Source organism: Hibiscus syriacus, unplaced genomic scaffold (genome assembly GCF_006381635.1).
Source record: "Hibiscus syriacus cultivar Baekdansim isolate YM2019G1 unplaced genomic scaffold, ASM638163v2 tig00110890_pilon, whole genome shotgun sequence".
Lineage (NCBI taxonomy): Eukaryota > Viridiplantae > Streptophyta > Magnoliopsida > Malvales > Malvaceae > Hibiscus > Hibiscus syriacus.
Window position 1 is genome coordinate 1,053,169 of NW_024062900.1, and position 19,535 is coordinate 1,072,703.

Sequence of the window (19,535 nt, forward strand, 5' to 3'; positions counted from 1 at the left end):
CACACATAGAGAAGGGTGAAAACAAAGATCAACTTCTTAATTATTCTCTCTCTAAATGGTACGTTTCTCTATCTTCTTTCCATATACAAATTTTCTTTTGCAAAATTACTTTGTTTTAGCTCTTCGCCATTTCTGATCCGCTATCTTTTCTTCTAAACCCGAGCTCTTCAATTTCACTTCACTCAATGCAGTAATTCACTTCCACAGTTGTAGCCTTGTTGGATTAATTTTGTTAACCCCCCTTTGAATCGGACTTCGGTTTGCTGGTTACTTCGTTTTAGTTTGGTGAAATTCAGTTTATTTTATTGGGAAAAGAAAGTAAAAAGAAAATCAGTGTGCTGGAAATGTGATCTACTGCTATTCTCGTTTCTTTAGTTTTTGTTCACTAGCATTGGATGCGTTGGATTTGTGTTCTTTTGAGATAGAATTACTGCTGAATCAGGAAGATTTTTGCTTGATCTGGATGTTATAGATAGCTATATTCTCATTAACTTATTTCGTCTACTGATTGACAGGAGATTTAAATGTTTTGACGAGGATTTGATTGAAAGAAAAACACTCATTTAACTTATTCTGTTTACTGTTGGGCAGGGGATTTTAATGTTTTGACGACACGTAGCGGCTGGATCCGGAGAGGGGCTAAGGTTTTCTTATATTCAGCGAATCTTCCACTAAAGAAGCAAAGCTGGCGACGACACTGGCTTGGAGGTTTGCTGCTAATAAAAGCAGCGGCCTTGCCGCTAATGATATGGTATGGTTCTAACTTTTCAGACTTAGTGTTTGGATAATTTAGTATTAAGGGTATGGATTGAAAATTTGCTGATATTTTCTAATATTAGTTTAAGGTGGTTGTTTTTACTGTATTTCGATCTAATTTTGCAGTCATTGGTAATAAATAAATGCATCCTTGTAGTAGATAATTTGTCTTCTATAACCTGGGAAAATGATGTATCTGGCTTTCATTTGGAAGTAAAATTCAATAGTGATGAAATCCGGAAAAGATTCAAATGATGAGACTGCAAAATTTTCTTGTGATGTGTTGATCGAATGGCTTTTTCCTGGAAATATATATACATACACTGATAATTAAGGCCTGATGCTTGAATATACTCTCTTCAACATGATTTAGTATGAGGTGAGAGTATCACTAGCATAGATCAATGCTATCAGTTAGTTTAAAGATATATACGGTCAGTGATGCTTCTGTCTCTGTATTCTCCACTTTTCTCCGAATTCCATATGGTAGGTAATTGGCAGATTTGCAGCAACCCCCCTCCCCCACCCACAACAAAATAAATAAGAAAAAAGAGTCAGAAAATGACATGTGGTATGTATGTTTCAACTTTATCTAAATCCTCAAATAATTAGCAAGGCTGGGAATATTTTGTGATTGACCTAATCAATGCAGACTAGTTGTTTAGCATTTTGACATCATTACATTTCTATGTCTATGGTTGCAGGAGAAAAATGGGGATGCAAAACTTCAGGACTCAGAACTCCCAACTCAACATTCAGCTATGAAAATGGGTTTGAGGTTAGTTTATTTATTTTTTACTTGTAAATATTGTGCAAGGATAGGAGGTTCATTGCACCCTAAAGAACCGAGGACAATGTGGACAGCTTTACTACTAAATTTAGAACAGTCTAATTTTGCTGTGCGAGTAGAGCATAAAGTTTCTATTTTGGGCAATGATCACATACTATTTACTTAGTATATGTTATGTTGTCATTCTTTCCTCCCCACCAATATACATTATCTTTCTTTGGTATATTCAGTGACTTTTACTTGGGTTTTATTGTCATATCCTCATAGGCCTCATTATTCCACTATGTGGCCTCATTTTGTCTTTCTTTAGTCATTTCTATGAGTATTTGCAGTCATAATTCTATCTTAACCATCTTATGGCCTAAATGCCTCTAGGGATCGTACAAGTAGCATGGAGGATCCAGATGGGACATTGGCGAGTGTTGCAAAATGCATTGAACAGTTGCGGCAGAATTCCTCATCTTTACAAGAGAAAGAGTATTCCTTAAAGCAATTGCTGGAACTCATCGACACACATGAAAACGCCTTTAGCGCTGTTGGTTCTCACTCTCAGGCAGTTCCAGTTCTTGTCTCTCTTCTCCGATCAGGACCAGTTGAAGTGAAGATTCAAGCTGCTACTGTTTTAGGCTCACTCTGCAAGGAGAATGAACTAAGGGTTAAAGTCTTGCTTGGGGGCTGCATACCACCATTGCTTGGCCTTCTCAAGTCCAGCTCTGCAGAAGGACAAATCGCAGCAGCAAAGACCATATATGCTGTTTCACAAGGTGGTGCCAAGGATCACGTTGGATCAAAGATTTTTTCAACTGAAGGAGTTGTCCCAGTGCTTTGGAAGCAGCTACAGAATGGGCACAAGAGAGGAGAGTTGGTTGATAACTTACTTACTGGAGCTTTAAAAAACCTCACAAGCAGCACGGAGGGGTTTTGGTCAGCGACAGTGCAGGCTGGAGGAATTGATATACTTGTAAAGTTGCTCACAACTGGACGGTCAAGTACTCAAGCTAATGTGTGCTTTCTTCTTGCGTGTATGATGATGGAGGATGCATCTGTTTGTTCTAAGGTATTGGAAGCCGAAGCTACAAAACAATTGCTTAAACTATTAGGACCTGGTAATGAAGCCCCTGTTAGAGCTGAGGCTGCAGGTGCTCTGAAGTCACTCTCTGCCGAGTGCAAAGAAGCTAGACGGGAAATAGCTAATTCCAATGGTATTCCTTCTTTAATAAATGCTACAATAGCTCCCTCAAAAGAATTCATGCAAGGCGAGCATGCCCAAGCATTGCAGGAGAATGCTATGTGTGCTTTGGCCAACATTTCTGGTGGTTTATCATATGTTATCTCAAGCCTTGGTCAAAGCATTGAATCATGTTCTTCTCCTGCTCAGACTGCTGATACACTTGGGGCTTTGGCTTCAGCTTTAATGATTTATGACAGCAAAGCTGAATCTACTAGAGCATCAGATCCTCTGGTTATTGAGCAGACATTAATTAATCAGTTCCAACCTGGCTTACCATTCCTTGTGCAAGAACGTACAATAGAAGCCCTAGCCAGTTTGTATGGGAATACTATACTCTCAATAAAACTTGCAAATTCTGATGCGAAAAGATTGCTTGTTGGATTGATCACTATGGCAACCAAAGAAGTCCAAGAAGAGCTTACAAGAGCTCTCCTTGTTCTTTGCAGTAATGAAGGGAGTCTATGGCGTGCACTTCAAGGCCGTGAAGGTGTTCAGCTGTTAATATCACTTCTTGGCCTTTCTTCAGAACAACAGCAAGAATGTTCAGTTTCACTGCTTTGCCTTCTATCTGATGAAAACGATGAAAGTAAGTGGGCCATTACTGCTGCTGGTGGCATTCCACCACTTGTTCAAATTCTGGAAACTGGTTCTGTTAAGGCTAAGGAAGATTCTGCATTGATCCTGAAGAATCTTTGCAATCACAGTGAAGATATACGTGCATGCGTTGAAAGTGCTGATGCTGTTCCTGCACTATTATGGCTGCTCAAGAATGGAAGCTCAAATGGGAAAGAAATTGCAGCAAAGACTTTGAACCATCTAATTCATAAATCTGATTCAGCTACCATCAGCCAGCTCAGTGCGTTATTAACCAGTGACCTACCTGAATCTAAAGTATATGTTTTGGATGCTCTGAGAAGTATGCTTTCAATCGTCCCCTTCCATGATATATTGCGTGAAGGTAGTGCTGCAAATGATGCCATTGAGACCATGATTAAAATATTGAGTTCAACCAAGGAAGAAACTCAAGGAAAGTCTGCATCAGCTTTAGCTGGGATTTTTGAAACCAGGAAGGACTTGCGTGAAAGTAAAATTGCTGTAAAAACTCTTTGTTCGGTGATGAAGCTGCTAAATGCTGAATCTCAAAACATCCTTGTAGAGTCTTGTCACTGCCTTGCTACGATATTTCTTTCAATTAAGGAGAACCGGGATGTTGCTGCTGTTGCTCGAGATGCAATGCCTCCCTTAGTTGCACTTGCTGACTCTTCAGTTCTTGAAGTTGCAGAGCAGGCTGCATGTGCCCTATCAAATCTTATGTTGGATACAGAAATATCAGCGACGGCAATTGCTGAACAAATTATTCTGCCTTCTACAAGGGTTTTATGCGAAGGAACTGTTTCTGGGAAGACTCATGCAGCAGCGGCAATAGCACGACTGCTCCACTCTAGGCAAGTTGATTATGCCATAACTGCTTGTGTGAACCGTGTTGGATCAGTTCTTGCACTAGTTTCTTTTCTAGAATCTGCCAGATTTGGATCTGTTGATATGGGAGAGGCACTAGATGCGCTTGCTATTCTGTCAAGATCAAAAGTGCCTGGTGGTCAAATAAAACCCACATGGGCAGTTTTGGCTGAATCTCCAAAAAGCGTATCTCCAATCGTTTTATCTATTTCTCATGCAACACCCTTATTACAGGATAAAGCTATAGAGATATTGTCACGTCTTTGTCATGATCAACCAGCTGTTCTAGGAGACATTGTTACCGGTACTTCTGATTGCATATCATCAATTGCTAGAAGGGTGATCGGTTCCCCAAACTTAAAGGTCAAAATAGGGGGCACTGCACTTCTGATATGTGCAGCAAAAGTTAATCACCATAGAGTGGTGGAAGATCTCAATCAATCGAATTCTTATATCTATCTAATTCAATCACTTGTTGCGATGCTTGGTTTTGGAGAATCTCCCTTGGCTGCTGATCAGGATGCCATTAGCATCTGCAGGCATGCTAAAGAAGAAGCCAGGAATGGGGAATCAGATACAGGCACAGTGGTTATTTCTGGTACCAATTTAGCCATATGGCTACTTTCTTTTCTTGCTTGTCATAATGATGAGAGTAAAACTGCAATATTGGAGGCTGGGGCGGTTGAAGTTCTCACCGAGAGAATATCCGAGCGATCTTCCCAGTACGCTCAGGTATTGAATCCTCTTCTTGTTAATTATTTATTTAAACTAGTGTTGATACGAACAAATATTATGGTGCATATAATGATCATAAAATCTCTTGATATTATTCCCCGTTCCCTCTTTGCAGTTGTGGTTATGCTCCCAGTTTTACTAAAACTGTTTCCATTGTCTGTGGTGATTTGCAGATTGATTTTAAGGAAGATAACAGCATATGGATTTGTGCATTGTTGCTAGCGATCTTATTTCAAGATAGAGAGATCATTCGAGCACATCCAACAATGAAATCTATACCAGTTCTTGCAAATTTAGTGAAGTCAGAGGTATCAGCAAACAGATATTTTGCTGCTCAAGCAGTGGCCAGTTTAGTCTGTAATGGTAGCAGAGGGACTCTTCTATCTGTTGCAAATTCAGGGGCTACTGGTGGGCTTATCTCCTTGCTTGGATGTGCTGATGTTGATATACAAGAACTTCTTGACTTGTCTGAAGAGTTTGCTTTGGTACGCTACCCTGATAAAGTTGCGCTTGAGAGGTTATTTAGAGTTGAAGACATTAGGGTTGGTGCTACTTCTCGAAAAGCAATACCTGCCCTTGTTGATCTACTTAAGCCAATTCCAGATCGTCCTGGTGCCCCTTTTCTGGCACTTGGACTTCTGACTCAGCTTGGAAAAGACTGTCCGTCAAATAAGATTGTTATGATGGAATCAGGGGCTTTAGAAGCACTGACTAAGTATCTTTCTCTCGGCCCTCAAGATGCAACCGAGGAAGCTTCTACAGATCTATTAGGTATTCTATTCAGCAGTGCTGAAATTCGTAGACATGAGGCTGCATTTGGAGCTTTTAGCCAACTTTTAGCAGTTTTACGACTTGGAGGACGAGCTGCTAGGTATAGTGCTGCTAAAGCATTGGAAAGCCTATTCTCTGCTGACCACATCAGAAATGCAGAGACTGCCCGACAAGCTATTCTGCCCTTGGTTGAGATTCTTAATACTGGAATGGAGAGAGAGCAGCATGCTGCTATTGCTGCATTAGTTAAGTTGAGTGAAAATCCTTCTAGAGCCCTTGCAGTTGGAGATGCTGAAATGAATGCAGTGGATGTTCTTTGCAGAATCCTTTCATCAAATTGTTCAATGGAATTGAAGGGGGATGCTGCTGAATTGTGTTCTGTTCTTTTCGGAAATACAAAAGTCAGGTCCACTATGGCTGCAGCTCGTTGTGTTGAGCCTCTAGTGTCTCTCCTTGTAACTGAGTACAGTCCAGCTCAGCATTCTGTAGTCCGTGCATTAGATAAACTTATGGATGATGAGCAACTGGCAGAACTAGTTGCCGCACATGGTGCAGTGGTACCATTTGTTGGCCTTTTTTATGGTAAGAACTACATGCTTCATGAAGCTGTCTCACGAGCTCTTGTGAAGTTGGGGAAAGATAGGCCTGCTTGTAAGATGGAAATGGTTAAACTTGGTGTAATTGACAACGTACTTGATATCCTTCATGAAGCACCAGATTTCCTGTGTGCTGCTTTTGCGGAATTGCTCCGAATATTGACAAATAATTCTACAATCACTAAAGGACTCTCTGCTGCAAAAGTGGTTGAACCCCTTTTTCAGTTGCTGTCAGCACCAGAGTTTGGACCTGATGGACAGCATAGTGCGTTACAGGTCCTAGTAAATATTCTGGAGCATCCACAGTGTCGTGCTGGTTATACACTGACTTCTCACCAAGCTATAGAACCACTAATTCCACTTCTTGATTCTCCAGCTTCAGCAGTTCAGCAGTTGGCAGCAGAGCTTCTATCACATCTGCTCTTGGAAGAACATCTTCAGAAGGATGCAGTAACACAGCAAGTAATCGGTCCCCTTATAAGAATGCTTGGTTCCGGTATACATACCTTGCAACAGAGAGCTGTGAAGGCACTTGTTAGCATTGCACTTTTATGGCCAAACGAAATTGCAAAAGAAGGTGGTGTCAGTGAGCTGTCGAAAGTGATATTGCAAGCTGATCCTTTGCTTCCACATGCTTTATGGGAATCTGCTGCTTCTGTTTTAGCCAGCATCTTGCAATTCAGTTCTGAATTTTATTTGGAAGTTCCTGTTGCTGTTTTGGTAAGATTGCTCCGTTCTGGCTTGGAGGGCACTGTGATTGGTGCACTGAATGCTCTTCTGGTATTAGAAAGTGATGACGGAACCAGTGCTGAAGCAATGGCCGAAAGTGGTGCCATAGAGGCTCTCTTAGAACTTCTCAGATCTCATCAGTGTGAAGAAACTGCTGCAAGACTGCTGGAAGTATTACTCAATAATGTGAAGATCAGAGAAACAACAGCTACTAGAACTGCAATTGTACCACTATCCCAATATCTCTTGGATCCACAAACCCAAGCTCAGCAGGCAAGGTTACTGGCAACACTGGCTCTTGGTGATCTTTTCCAGAATGAGTCACTCACTCGAAGTGCTGATGCAGTTTCAGCTTGTCGTGCTCTTGTTAATGTGCTTGAAGACCAGCCAACAGAAGAGATGAAAGTGATAGCTGTATGTGCTTTGCAAAATCTTGTAATGCACAGTCGATCAAACAAGAGAGCTGTTGCTGAGGCTGGTGGGGTTCAGGTTGTATTGGATCTAATAGGTTCAAGTGATCCAGAGACGTCTGTTCAGGCTGCAATGTTTGTTAGGCTTTTATTTTCTAACCATACCATTCAAGAGTATGCTTCTAGTGAAACGGTCAGGGCTATAACCAGTAAGTTCCAAATCTCTATCAGACTTCGGTTTATATGAATGGCTAATATGAGAAGTCACTTAAAAGTATGTATGTAGTTTATGTAACTCTTCGGTGCCATGTTTCTGTAAGGTTATATTTGCATATCCTTTTTTATAAGCATGATTCACAAACCCATTGATTCTAACATTTTAAAAGAGCCTCTTTTGTTATGCTTGCCCTTGTTAATGTTAATGTCTTAGTTCTATTTATGCTTTGTTGGTAATTCTGACAGCTCCATCATTGATTGAGGGTGCTTCTGGTTGTGTAATTTACCGGTGACATAATTGCAGTAACATCTATCAATATCTTGCAGCTGCTATTGAGAGGGACTTATGGGTCACTGGAGCTGTGAATGAGGAGTATCTAAAAGCTCTAAATTCTTTGTTTAGCAACTTTCCACGTTTGAGAGCAACTGAGCCTGCAACCCTCAGCATTCCACATTTGGTTACATCGCTCAAAACAGGTTCTGAGGCTACTCAAGAAGCTGCTTTGGATGCGCTTTTTCTACTCAGGCAAGCTTGGTCAGCTTGTTCAGCAGACGTGTCGAGAGCTCAGTCAGTTGCTGCTGCAGATGCAATCCCATTGCTGCAATACTTAATCCAATCCGGCCCACCTAGATTTCAGGAGAAGGCAGAATTTCTGTTGCAGTGCTTGCCTGGGACATTGGTGGTAATAATCAAGCGTGGCAACAATATGAAGCAATCGGTAGGGAACCCTAGTGTTTTTTGCAAACTTACACTCGGCAACACTCCACCTCGGCAAACCAAGGTATATCTTTCTTTATTCTGTTTAGCGAATTGTGATTTGACATGGGAAACCTGAAATTTTCAATTATCGCCTAATTATTTAGTTGCGAATGGTAACATGAGATTCCGGGTAGCCTTATAACAGTTTTTGAGCTGCAGCTTCTTCAGTCCTCATAACTAGTTTCCTCAAAAATGACGGGATATAGTGAAGCAAAGCTCTGTAAACAGCTCCCGGTATATACGATACACAATTCTGCTTATGTTTGGTTTGAAATTATTGAACCAACTCGTAAGAGCTAATATAAAAAACAAAAAGGGGACTTTTTATAATTATAATATCTTCAAGCTTTCTTGGTTTTGAAGCACATTGACATGAATCTATCTTCGGCTTTTGTAATTTGATGCCATCCTACCTTATTTGTCCTTGTTAGGTTGTATCAACCGGCCCTAATCCCGAATGGGACGAAAGTTTTGCATGGACTTTTGAGAGTCCTCCAAAAGGCCAGAAGTTGCACATATCTTGCAAGAATAAGAGCAAAATGGGGAAGGTAAGCATATCATAAAGGCTCATTCTCTTATTTATTTATGTTTTTAAGAGAATTTTCTACTCATTTTAGTTCCCCTTTCCATTCTTTTTACGTCGACAGAGTTCCTTTGGAAAAGTTACTATCCAAATTGATCGGGTCGTAATGCTTGGAGCCGTTTCAGGTGAGTATACTTTATTGCCGGAAAGTAAAACCGGGCCATCACGGAATTTAGAAATTGAATTCCAGTGGTCTAACAAGTAAAACAATGTCAAAATTAATTGTTTTTTTATGCGAATTGAAAATTTTGAGGGTGAGGGCGATAATTATAATGAACAAATTGGGAACCCCTTTGCTTTTTTTTTTACCTTTTCCCGTATTTGGTCTATTTATCATTCCAGTGTAAATATTCTCTTCTGCTCGAGATTTTCGATGTCAGTCTTTAAATAGTCATTTGTGAGATGCATTCTTTTGTAATCAGATTTTGCTTTGTAATTCTTTGTGTTCGATTTGGTGTGCTTCGTCAATTTGAATGAAAATTACAAGGGAGAAAAAAGGTTGCTTGTCAACTCTTTTCCTGATTAAATGCTGTATGAGGTGATGTGACAGAAATGGCATTTCATGAATAAGTGGGCGTAATTAAAAATCTAAGGCAAAAAGGCACTCAAGATCCCTAAACTTTAAAAAAACCAATTTAGCACAGTTCTTTTTTTATTTAATGTGGCCTTCCAACTCGAAAAAAGAATTCAATGCGATCATTTTACCAATGTTTTTCATCGTTGATCAACGGCTCCGTTAATTTCTACTAGGTAAATTATATTATTCATCACTCAACTATTTTATTTTCTTTTATTTTGATTACTAAACTTAAAAATTTCAATTTTGGAAATCCTAGAGACTTTGGGGACTATGGCTGTAGTTAATCCATTTTATGTTAAACACAGCCCACTCCCCTGTTGAGTTTGTAGAAAGCAGCAAGGAAGACGAAGACACGGCTAATCGTCGTTCACAGAGGCAAACCCATTATTACTCTCTTAATTGTTAACAACCCTTTATGGCTAATTATTTTAATATATAAAACAAGTTTTATGATTCCATTAATCAAATGTTCATTTCAAGCTAAACGATATAATGTTTTCCATAAGTTACAGGCTTACAAAATCTCTACTCTAAAACTAGTCTTAACAATAATTACCCCGCAAACAGCTCTACATTTTACAAACAAAATCCCCAAGTAGCATTGAGAAAATAAGAAGGAATCGCATTTCATTTCAGCCAATGATGCTCCCCATGTAATATTATCTAAAGAGTATAAGCAAACCCAAATTTCCCAGGAGAAATCCAAGCAAGAAATCAAGTTCCTCCTAGAAAACCTGGAGAAATCCGAAGGTTCATCCAAGGTTGCATCACATAGTTCCATGGGGGATAATCATTTGGAGAGGCTCGAATCCACCATTGAATCCGAAGAGAACAACAACAAAAAAAGGCCATGGATGATTTAGCCATGGCATTGAAGGAGGTAAAAGCCGAAACACATGAAACCAACAAGGAACTCCTTTTCACAAACCTCGAACTAGAGAAAATAAAAGGAAATAGACAATTCTTAAGAAGAAGAAGAACACCGGGGGGATTTGACGCAATTTTTTTTAAATAGAAACAAAAATTCTATAAATGTGACGTGTTATTTAGGATTTGTGGGTTGTGATTAAATTTAAAATTTTCAAAGTTTAGTGACCATAATGATAGAGAGAATATAGTTGAGTGATGAATGTTGTAATTTACCCAATTTAAACAGCATTAAACGGTGAACACTTGTCTACTTGATGCCAGCCGAAAGTAACGGTTCTATTAGTCAACGAAGAAAAATGTTGGTCAAAGGATTATATTGATTTTTTTTTTAGAGTTAGAGGGTCATATTGATCGAAAAAAAGGATGAGGGTCAAATTGATTTTTTTTTAAGTTCAAGAACCTTGGGTGCCAAAATCTAAATGCCATCTTTAGGGATGAAAATGAAAGCAAACACAACACGTACTGTTGAAGTTATGAATTTCACCTTCCTCGATCATCGTGGTCAGTCGCTTCGATGAGAATGACGGGCATTCAAATAAATTTGTTGTTAATTTTTTTCACAACAAATCTGTAGACTATTTCGATTCACTTTTAAAATTTTAGGTTGGTTTAATGTGTTACACATTAGTAATTTTAAACTTACAAATATGAATCAACCATATAATTTTAAAACCCATATAATTTTAAAAAAAAAGTTAAGTATTTAACTGCATAAAAATGTTAGGGGCCTATATTGTATAACTTAAATTTCTAAATTTTATTGTGTTTAGATTATTTAACTTTAAATTTTATATTTGGCTATAAAATTGTACGATTTATATATAAGAAAAAACATAAATTTGTCCCATAGGAGGATCGACTTGTTTATTTTAGGTGTTGATTTGTGGGTACCTGATTTCTATGAGTTGAGACACGAATCCCTTGGTTTTTTCTACTTAAAAAATCGGATATACGTTATTTTATGTACTTGAAACCTAATTATGAACAACCCTACTTGAAGTTATTGACTATTACATTCGATTTTTAAAATAGTTTGTAGATACATACAATATTGGTAACTGTATTCGTCTTTCAAATCTTTCACAATAAAAATTATCGTTACTTTCCCATCTATCTCATTCAAACTAATTCATTTTCATTCGAACACTCATTTATATCTGAAGATATTTTTTTATTATAAAATTTGATGTAATTCGTTAAATAATTTCACAAACTATGAAATCACTAGTTGTTTACGTCTGTCATTTTTCGATGAAAACCCTAGTTTTAAAGGGGCCGATCGGAAAACTCCGCATGTTGATTTAACTGAGCCCACGGTGCCTAACCATCGATATAAGACGAAAAGGTAGCGAGACTTCCGTATTTTTTCATTAAAAAATTAATGTGTCATTTGAATTGTTTTGATATTTAATATAGTCTCAAACTCAGAAAAAATTTAATATGCTCTTTTGATCAACAGCTTTTGTTGGTGATAGTTACGGTACTGACGTGACATTTCACAGCGTTGATGTGGCAGTTCACGATGACTGGTGACGTAGATGTTAATGTGGTGTATGGCTAAATTGATTTTTTTTAATCGAGTTCCAATGCTAAATTGATAATTTAAAAAACTTAAGGGGTTTGTTAAATTTTTTAGAAAAAAATATTTTAAATTTTAAACATATAAATATAAAAATACTAAAAAAATAAATACAGGGCTTTGAACTAGCTGAGTCGAGCTCGAGTATTGTTGAGCTCGACTCGACTCGAAAACTCACGAGTTTAAAATTTTTAAGCTCAACTCGAACTCGAAATCATTAATTGAAGCTCGTAAAAGCTCGAAAATAAAATAAATCTTAAACGTAACTTAATTAAAACATCAAACTTGAACTCAAACATGAACATTAAATATATGAAAACCTTGACTTTATGGAGTTTATATCCACCTTGACTTTATGGAGTTGTATGGAGAGATAGGGCAATTTTCCTTCTTCTTCTTTTTTTAAATCAAATTTAAGTGAAGTTTACTTATGTTATTATATTCACTAAAATACTATTCTTAATTGTATAACCATTTTGTAATATTTTTTAAATTATATAGTTTCATGATAATTTATAAATAAATTTTAATTCTATAATTTTTAAATTTTATTTGTATAAGATTTTATAATATTTACTTAATCAAATTTTATTAAAAAATATAGGTAAAAAATTAGGTTTACATAAAATAAAACTTGTGCAGGATGGACGAGTTCATATTTATATAAAAAGATCAGGTTAAATTCGAGGTAAATAATAATATATATTTCTAAACTTTTAGTAATTTAATTTATTTTTTATATTTTTATATTTAGTTTTTTTATTTTTTATATTTTAAATTCAAAATATTTTTATTTTTTCTAAAAAAATCAAATAAGCTCTTTAACATTTTAAGGAAATCAATTTAACCCTCAAACTCAATCTAAAAATAATTTAGCTCATCAAGCACATCATCAAGCATGTCATCAGCTACTATGGATCAACATGTCAACATTGTAGACGGACATGTTAGCACTATAAAGTCTCACATCAATATTATAATTGTTAACGATAAAAACTAGTGATCAAAAGCCCACATAGAATATTTTTTCTAAGTTTGAGGGTCATATCAAATACAAAAATAATTTAAGGACCACATTAATTTTTCTAAAAAAAAATAACAATATCTTCATATACAATTTTGCCTCAAGTCACTTGAACATTTTTTTTTTGAAAATAACCAAATATCTGAAATACATCGAGGATAATTAAAACTAAAGCACGAATGTAGACCAGAAGTAGCTGCAGATTGTACCAACAAGTGTGCTGTCGTATTAGTTGTAAGTCGAATCGCCTGTACTGAAACTTCCTGATGATAGGGAAAAATTGTGCGAGCTTCATGTAGTATGAAAGAGATCACAGACATATCTGATTTAGAATGCAGGAGTTGTGAAACTACATTTGAAGCGTCACTTTCCAGAATTAGTTGTGTCTAACGGGAATCCACAGCAAACCAGAGGCCATAACAGATAGCATGGGCATCAATCAGCCGCGGATCACGTTGGACTTGAAGACACGAAGCAAAGCCAGCATGCACTAATCCCTCCAAGTCCCGAAAAATCCCTCAAACAGCCATAAAACCTGGTGGCGATGGACAGGCCCCGTCAACATTGAGTTTAAACACTCCAGTTGGGTGGTTTGCGCCATGTATATGAAAACTGGAATGTTGGATATGTTCTTGTCTGAACCGTGGTTGTCATAACTTTCCTATACGATGATTGCGAAGCACGTGATGTGGCTGTGATGTGCCAATTTGGAAGAAGGCGAGATTCATGAACCAGCACATTTCTCCTATGACATACCTGTGAGAGCAAGACAATCAACTGCGTGAAAGAACCATTAACAAGGAGAGTCAACATCGATTCTAACCACTGGCCGTAAGAAGCGAAGCTCTATGGGACTATAAAGGATAGTAACCCGACCATGGAGAAGACAACTAGAACTTCAGCACAATCCCTGAGGGCGTGCAAAATTGTTTCATCCGCCAAGCCACATAGAGGACAGATTTCATCAGATATTCCAGCCAAAAATAACCGACGACACACGGGCAAAGCTTCATGTGAAGCACGCCATCCGAATAAACGAACTCTAGGGAGAGTGCGGAGCCAAGCGATAGCTAACCACAACCAGTTTGGCGATTGGAACGTGACAGCCAAGTATATCCTGATTGGACGGAGTAGGTATCCGAGGAATGGTTTTGCCACAATAAAACATCATTTTGAACCGGAGCAATTGGACAGTTCAAAATAGCCGCGGCATCGGAGGGATGGAAAACTTGATTAACTAGAGCTGTGTTATAGGTTGGAACATTCAGATTCATAAATTCTCCCACCATTATTGGATCCACTCCACTATCCCCATACACAGAGTAGAGAACTCGACAGCCCCAACTGTGCTAATGCATGCGGACCTCGCTTTTTATTCCCACCCACCAAAAATAAGCATGCTGGAATATTTGGAGATCCTGAAAAATGCTTCTCCAACCATAGGATGGCCAGTCACCTAGTGAGGAATAAAAAATATCGCCCCATGAGAAGTATTTGGTGGACAGCAAACGATAGACCAGACTTGTCGGGTGTTGGATACATCGCCAAACCTGTTTCACGAGTATAGCGAGGTTAAACAAATGCAGATCAAGAAAACCATGTCACTTGAACTTTAATAAAGTCAAGTAATAAATAGCCATGACAATTTTATCCAAAATTCACCCCAAAATTTATTATTAATCAAATTGTCATTCTTTCGTCAATATTTATCAAAATATTATCCTTTTGTACTATGTGATGATAAGGTATGTTCTACAAAACGAACACACTTTGACATCCCACGCAAAAAAGGCGCGTTCTACAGAAAGTACCTTATGTCAACCTGATTATCCACCTAGAAGGCATGTTTTGCAGAATGTGCCTTTGTTTTTTTTTTTGTTTAAAAATAACATTAAATATAAAAAATATTTTTACAAAATATTATATTAAAAACACAACATAAAAATTAATATAAAAATTAAATATAAAAATATAGCATTCAATTGTAACATAAAAAAATTGGAATATAATATTAAATATAAACAAATTAATTCAAATATAACTTTAAATATTATAAATTAATCTAAAAATTAAAAAGATAAAATTATATAAACTAACCATGTCTTCTTCATGAATGTGTTCGACAAGAAGATTGTTATCTATTTCGAGGAGGATTTCTTCGCCTGGGTTGCTCATCATCTTTAGTTCAATCATCTTCATCGACATCATCTTCACCTTGTTGGGTTAAAGTCGATGTCGAAAAAGGATCTCAATGGAATAATGAATATGATGGTGTGTGATCAACAATTCCATCGCTTATTGAGAACTGAGAAAATTATGAAAAGAATAACATTAGTGATTGGGCTGCACACAGAGGTAGTGTTGGTGGAGGAGCACCACCCGCCAGATACGATGCATATGAAGCAAATATCGAGTCTATAGGCATATAATATGCTCTAAGAGGATAGATATATAACCCAACGAGCTCAAGATGTAAACCGACGGGCTTGGGATGTAACTCGACGGGCTCAACATCGATTTGGATGGTGGATGTTGTGCGTCTTTGGTGGTGTAATTGAAGATCGATTAGAAGTGTTTGTTCTTTGTCCACAATTAGTTGTGGGACAATGATACTATGTCGGTAGATTTTTTCCCTAATGATGATGAATAGACTTGTCTCGTGGCTCCTTAGAAAGTATGAACGACTTCCCATTTTTGTTGAACCATGAAATATATTCAAACAAAACCATCAAACCAATTTCTAAAATATAAAAACAAACGAGAATACGTTCATATCGATGATCATACATCGTTATCCGCTCCTTGTGCTTCTTCCTCCATTTAACACCAGGTTTGCCTCATCTATCAAGGTTATGCATACTATCGAGATTTACGGGTGCTTCTAAAATAAACTGTGTGAAACCAAACTGGCGAACCACACGATCACTCGGATACCACTCAATTGTACCATAACAAATAAGAGGCACAATTACATGTCATACGTCTAATGAAACACTCAAATCAGGTGTGATGCAAGCTCTCATTTCTTCAGTCATATAAGGAATACATTGGAACTGTAAAAAAAATTGTTATCAACATTTAAATGAGATTCTAATTATAATGATAATTAAATAAAAAATTAATAATTAAAAGCAAACCTATAAACTTGATTTTTGCTCGACTAATAACATGATATCTTTTAATTCATCAGGGGTATCCTGATAGTGTATTATTGATGACCCTAATATAAAAATATTTTAATTAATTATATAATAAAAAATAAACTTATTCATAAATAAATTAAGTATTAAAATTATCTTAGTAAGAAATGGAAGACAAATGACTCGTTCACAATTAGACATAAAAAAAGCATACGATACCAAATTGAACGTGTACGTTTCTCCAAAAGTAATGAGGTGAAGCAATCACATCGCATTCACTTAGTTGTGAGATTTTTTGGACATCAAATCCCTCCTATGATTTGTAAAAATATGTTCGAACAAATGCTTTTGTCTCCTCTTCATAACAGTTTTCACCAACTCTCGAAAATTTATTTGGAGTAATGTTAACGAGTTTCAGTCAATGTTGAATGAATCTGATGTCTTTCTTACTATCACAAGGCATAAATCATGTCAATTATCAACAACCACACCAGTAAGAACATGTCCATCTACCGAGAGTCCCAACTGCATTGAAATATCCTCCGGAGTAATGGTACACTCCCCACACGAAGGATGGAATGCGTATACTTGTCTCTACCTCTCAATTAAAACAGAAATAAGGTGGGCTAAAGTCTACAACCTCTAATTATTTGGAATAGGTACTCAAATCCAACATCTCTTAAATAATTCCAAATACGAGTCGATGAGCACGTCTTAGCGTTATGAATAAACACTTCCAATACACGATCATTATCATAATTGATAAATATTTAATATATTAAAATTTAAAATATTAAATAAAAGATAAGAAAAATTAAATAATAATAATTATGAAATATTATCGAATAAAATATTTTTGCCATATTCAATAGATTAGACGAAATATGATTTTCATCCAATCGTAGAATGCTTTCCATTTTTAAAACTGAACACATTTTAAAAATATAACTAAAATTAAGTAAAAATATATAAATACATTTATTAAATAAAATAAAAAATACTTGCACTTCGATCGTAACTTAAACGTTCTGAAACACTTGTATTGTTGAAGAAAAAAATAAGAGAGAAAAATATATAGAATATATGTTTTTGGTGTGATTTGTAATGAGGGGGAAGAGGTTTATATAAGGATTAGGGGAGGGGAAAAGGGCAAGAAACGGGGAGGGGAGAGGCGACAATCGGAGGTAGGAAAGGGAAGGACGAGATAATTAAAAACTCAAGAAAGGTGTGTTCTGTATAAAGCCATTTGCTAGATCAACATAAAGGCGTGCTTTACAGAACATGGCTTTGCTGACTGAGATGCCACATGTACAAAGCGCGTCTTATTGCCACATTGTACTAAAATGTGACATTTTGATAAAAATTACTTGTATTCCTTGTATTACGTAATTTTTATAATTTATTCTTCTTATTGCAATTTAATTAACTCTATTTTTAATTTTTTTTTATAAATTCTAAATCTAATCATAATCTTACTTAGATGAGAGGGGAAGAAGACTCTAGGGAAAGAATGATAATGCTTCTAGTAAGTCTAGAACTTGTAACCTAAAAAAATATTAGAAAATTAAGACGAACAACTTGATCAACAGACTAAATATATTCTTCCTAATTTTTCAATTTTTAAATTTGAAAAAAATTGTTTAGTCCAAATGAAAATCACTACATCGATATTGTTTTTATTTAATATTTAGTATACATATTTCTACTAGTATCATTATATATTTATTTAATTTCTCAACGTAAATAACATTTAACATGAAATATTTAATTTTCATATCATAAAATTTCATAGATTATTAAAAGAAAGGTTTATTAGAACATAAGTGTCCAAATTATATCACTTTTTTTTTAAATAGGTGTCTAATTTTTTTTTCGAATCATCCATGTGCCTAACGTTACAAACATTATCATTTTAGGTATCTCGACCGTAATAACTGCTAAATATCTTGTTAAATGACACGTATCATATTTTTAGAATGTTGAATATTTTTCCTTAAAAACAAAAATATTATTAAAAAAACTTCCCCAACTCGTATCCCCCTCTCCCTCCCTTTTTTTAAAGGCAGACTAAATGGCCAAATGGCACAACCGACTAAATGGTCGATTACCACGATCAACTAAAGAAATTTAAGAGATTAGATAATTAGGATTTTATGTATTGAAGTGTAGGGATTTGAGAAATTTGAGTTTTGAGATGATAGTAAGGGTTATGATCCGTCAATGGGTGGTCGGTGATGCATGGATGGTCGTTCACAAACGGATGGGTGGTAAAAAAATGAGCGACAATTGGAGTAAAGGGGACTAGAATAAGAGATTTTAAGAATTTGAGGTTATTTTTCAAAATTTCAAGTTTTTTTTAAATATTAATTTTATGTTTTTTAAAAAACAAGTGTTCAAAAAAATATAAATGTAACACATATTACTTAACAAGGTTTTTAATTAATGTTATGATTGGATCACTTAAAATGATAATATTTATAACGTTAAACATCCAGATAAATCAGAAAAAAAATTGAATACCAACTAAGAAATGATATAATTAAGGCACTTACTATCTAATTAAGCCTAAAAGAAACTTCTAAACGAGACAGAGAAGAGTCGAGCGTTGAGTATTAAAAGCAGAGCCCGGTCCATATAATATAAGTGAACAAAAAGATCCCGTGACCACGTCATTCATTTAAAAAGAATAATAATCAAATTATTCTCAAATAGTTTTCAGGGTAAATTGTATATTTAGTGATCCAACAATTATTTTAGTTCTGTTTTAATCATCTAATTATTATTATTTTCTTTAAAATTATATCTGACGTTACGCTTTGATTATCACCATTAAAAATAAACAGAATTATTGATATTGTATTTTTCATATATTTTAATTAATAATGATAAGATATTATTTTATAATGACATACTAATTTTTAACAATAAATAATTAAAATATAATCTTACGTATAATTTTTTTAAAATAATAGTCAAAATGACAAAAATAAAACCAAAGTGACCACGATGGTTTAAATACGGAATTTATCCTAGTTTTTATTTTTTTAAAAATGGCAGCACCGGAAAGCGTATAGAAAACAACAGGAACAGGCAGGCAACAAAAACGAAAGGGTAGGGGTTTGGAAGGGACAGCGAACAGCAGCACGCCGTCTCCCCTTCTCGAAACCCTAGGAAGGAAGGGAGCGTAACACCGACCGACCCGACCCCCAATCGAACTCCTGTTTCGTCTCACACGTCAACCCACTGG

At 36.0% G+C, this 19,535-nt stretch overlaps 1 protein-coding gene across 1 annotated transcript; it reads left to right on the forward strand.

Annotated features, from left to right (window-relative positions):
• Window positions 1-9,456, forward strand: LOC120144521 (protein CELLULOSE SYNTHASE INTERACTIVE 1-like). Its single transcript, XM_039158561.1, has 8 exons — window positions 1-58; window positions 592-751; window positions 1,461-1,534; window positions 1,922-4,967; window positions 5,144-7,685; window positions 8,020-8,474; window positions 8,884-9,000; window positions 9,100-9,456. The coding sequence occupies exons 2-8, from the start codon at window positions 749-751 to the stop codon at window positions 9,238-9,240; spliced, it is 6,378 nt and encodes a 2,125-aa protein (XP_039014492.1). The 5' UTR covers window positions 1-58; window positions 592-748; the 3' UTR covers window positions 9,241-9,456.
• The last annotated feature ends 10,079 nt before the right edge of the window (window positions 9,457-19,535 follow it).

Bases quoted from the DNA above. Each gene is read 5' to 3' on its own strand.
- LOC120144521 (XM_039158561.1), top strand. The intron at 1,535-1,921 runs GTTAGTTTATTT...AAATGCCTCTAG, and splicing joins GCTATGAAAATGGGTTTGAG to GGATCGTACAAGTAGCATGG. The intron at 4,968-5,143 runs GTATTGAATCCT...GGTGATTTGCAG, and splicing joins GATCTTCCCAGTACGCTCAG to ATTGATTTTAAGGAAGATAA.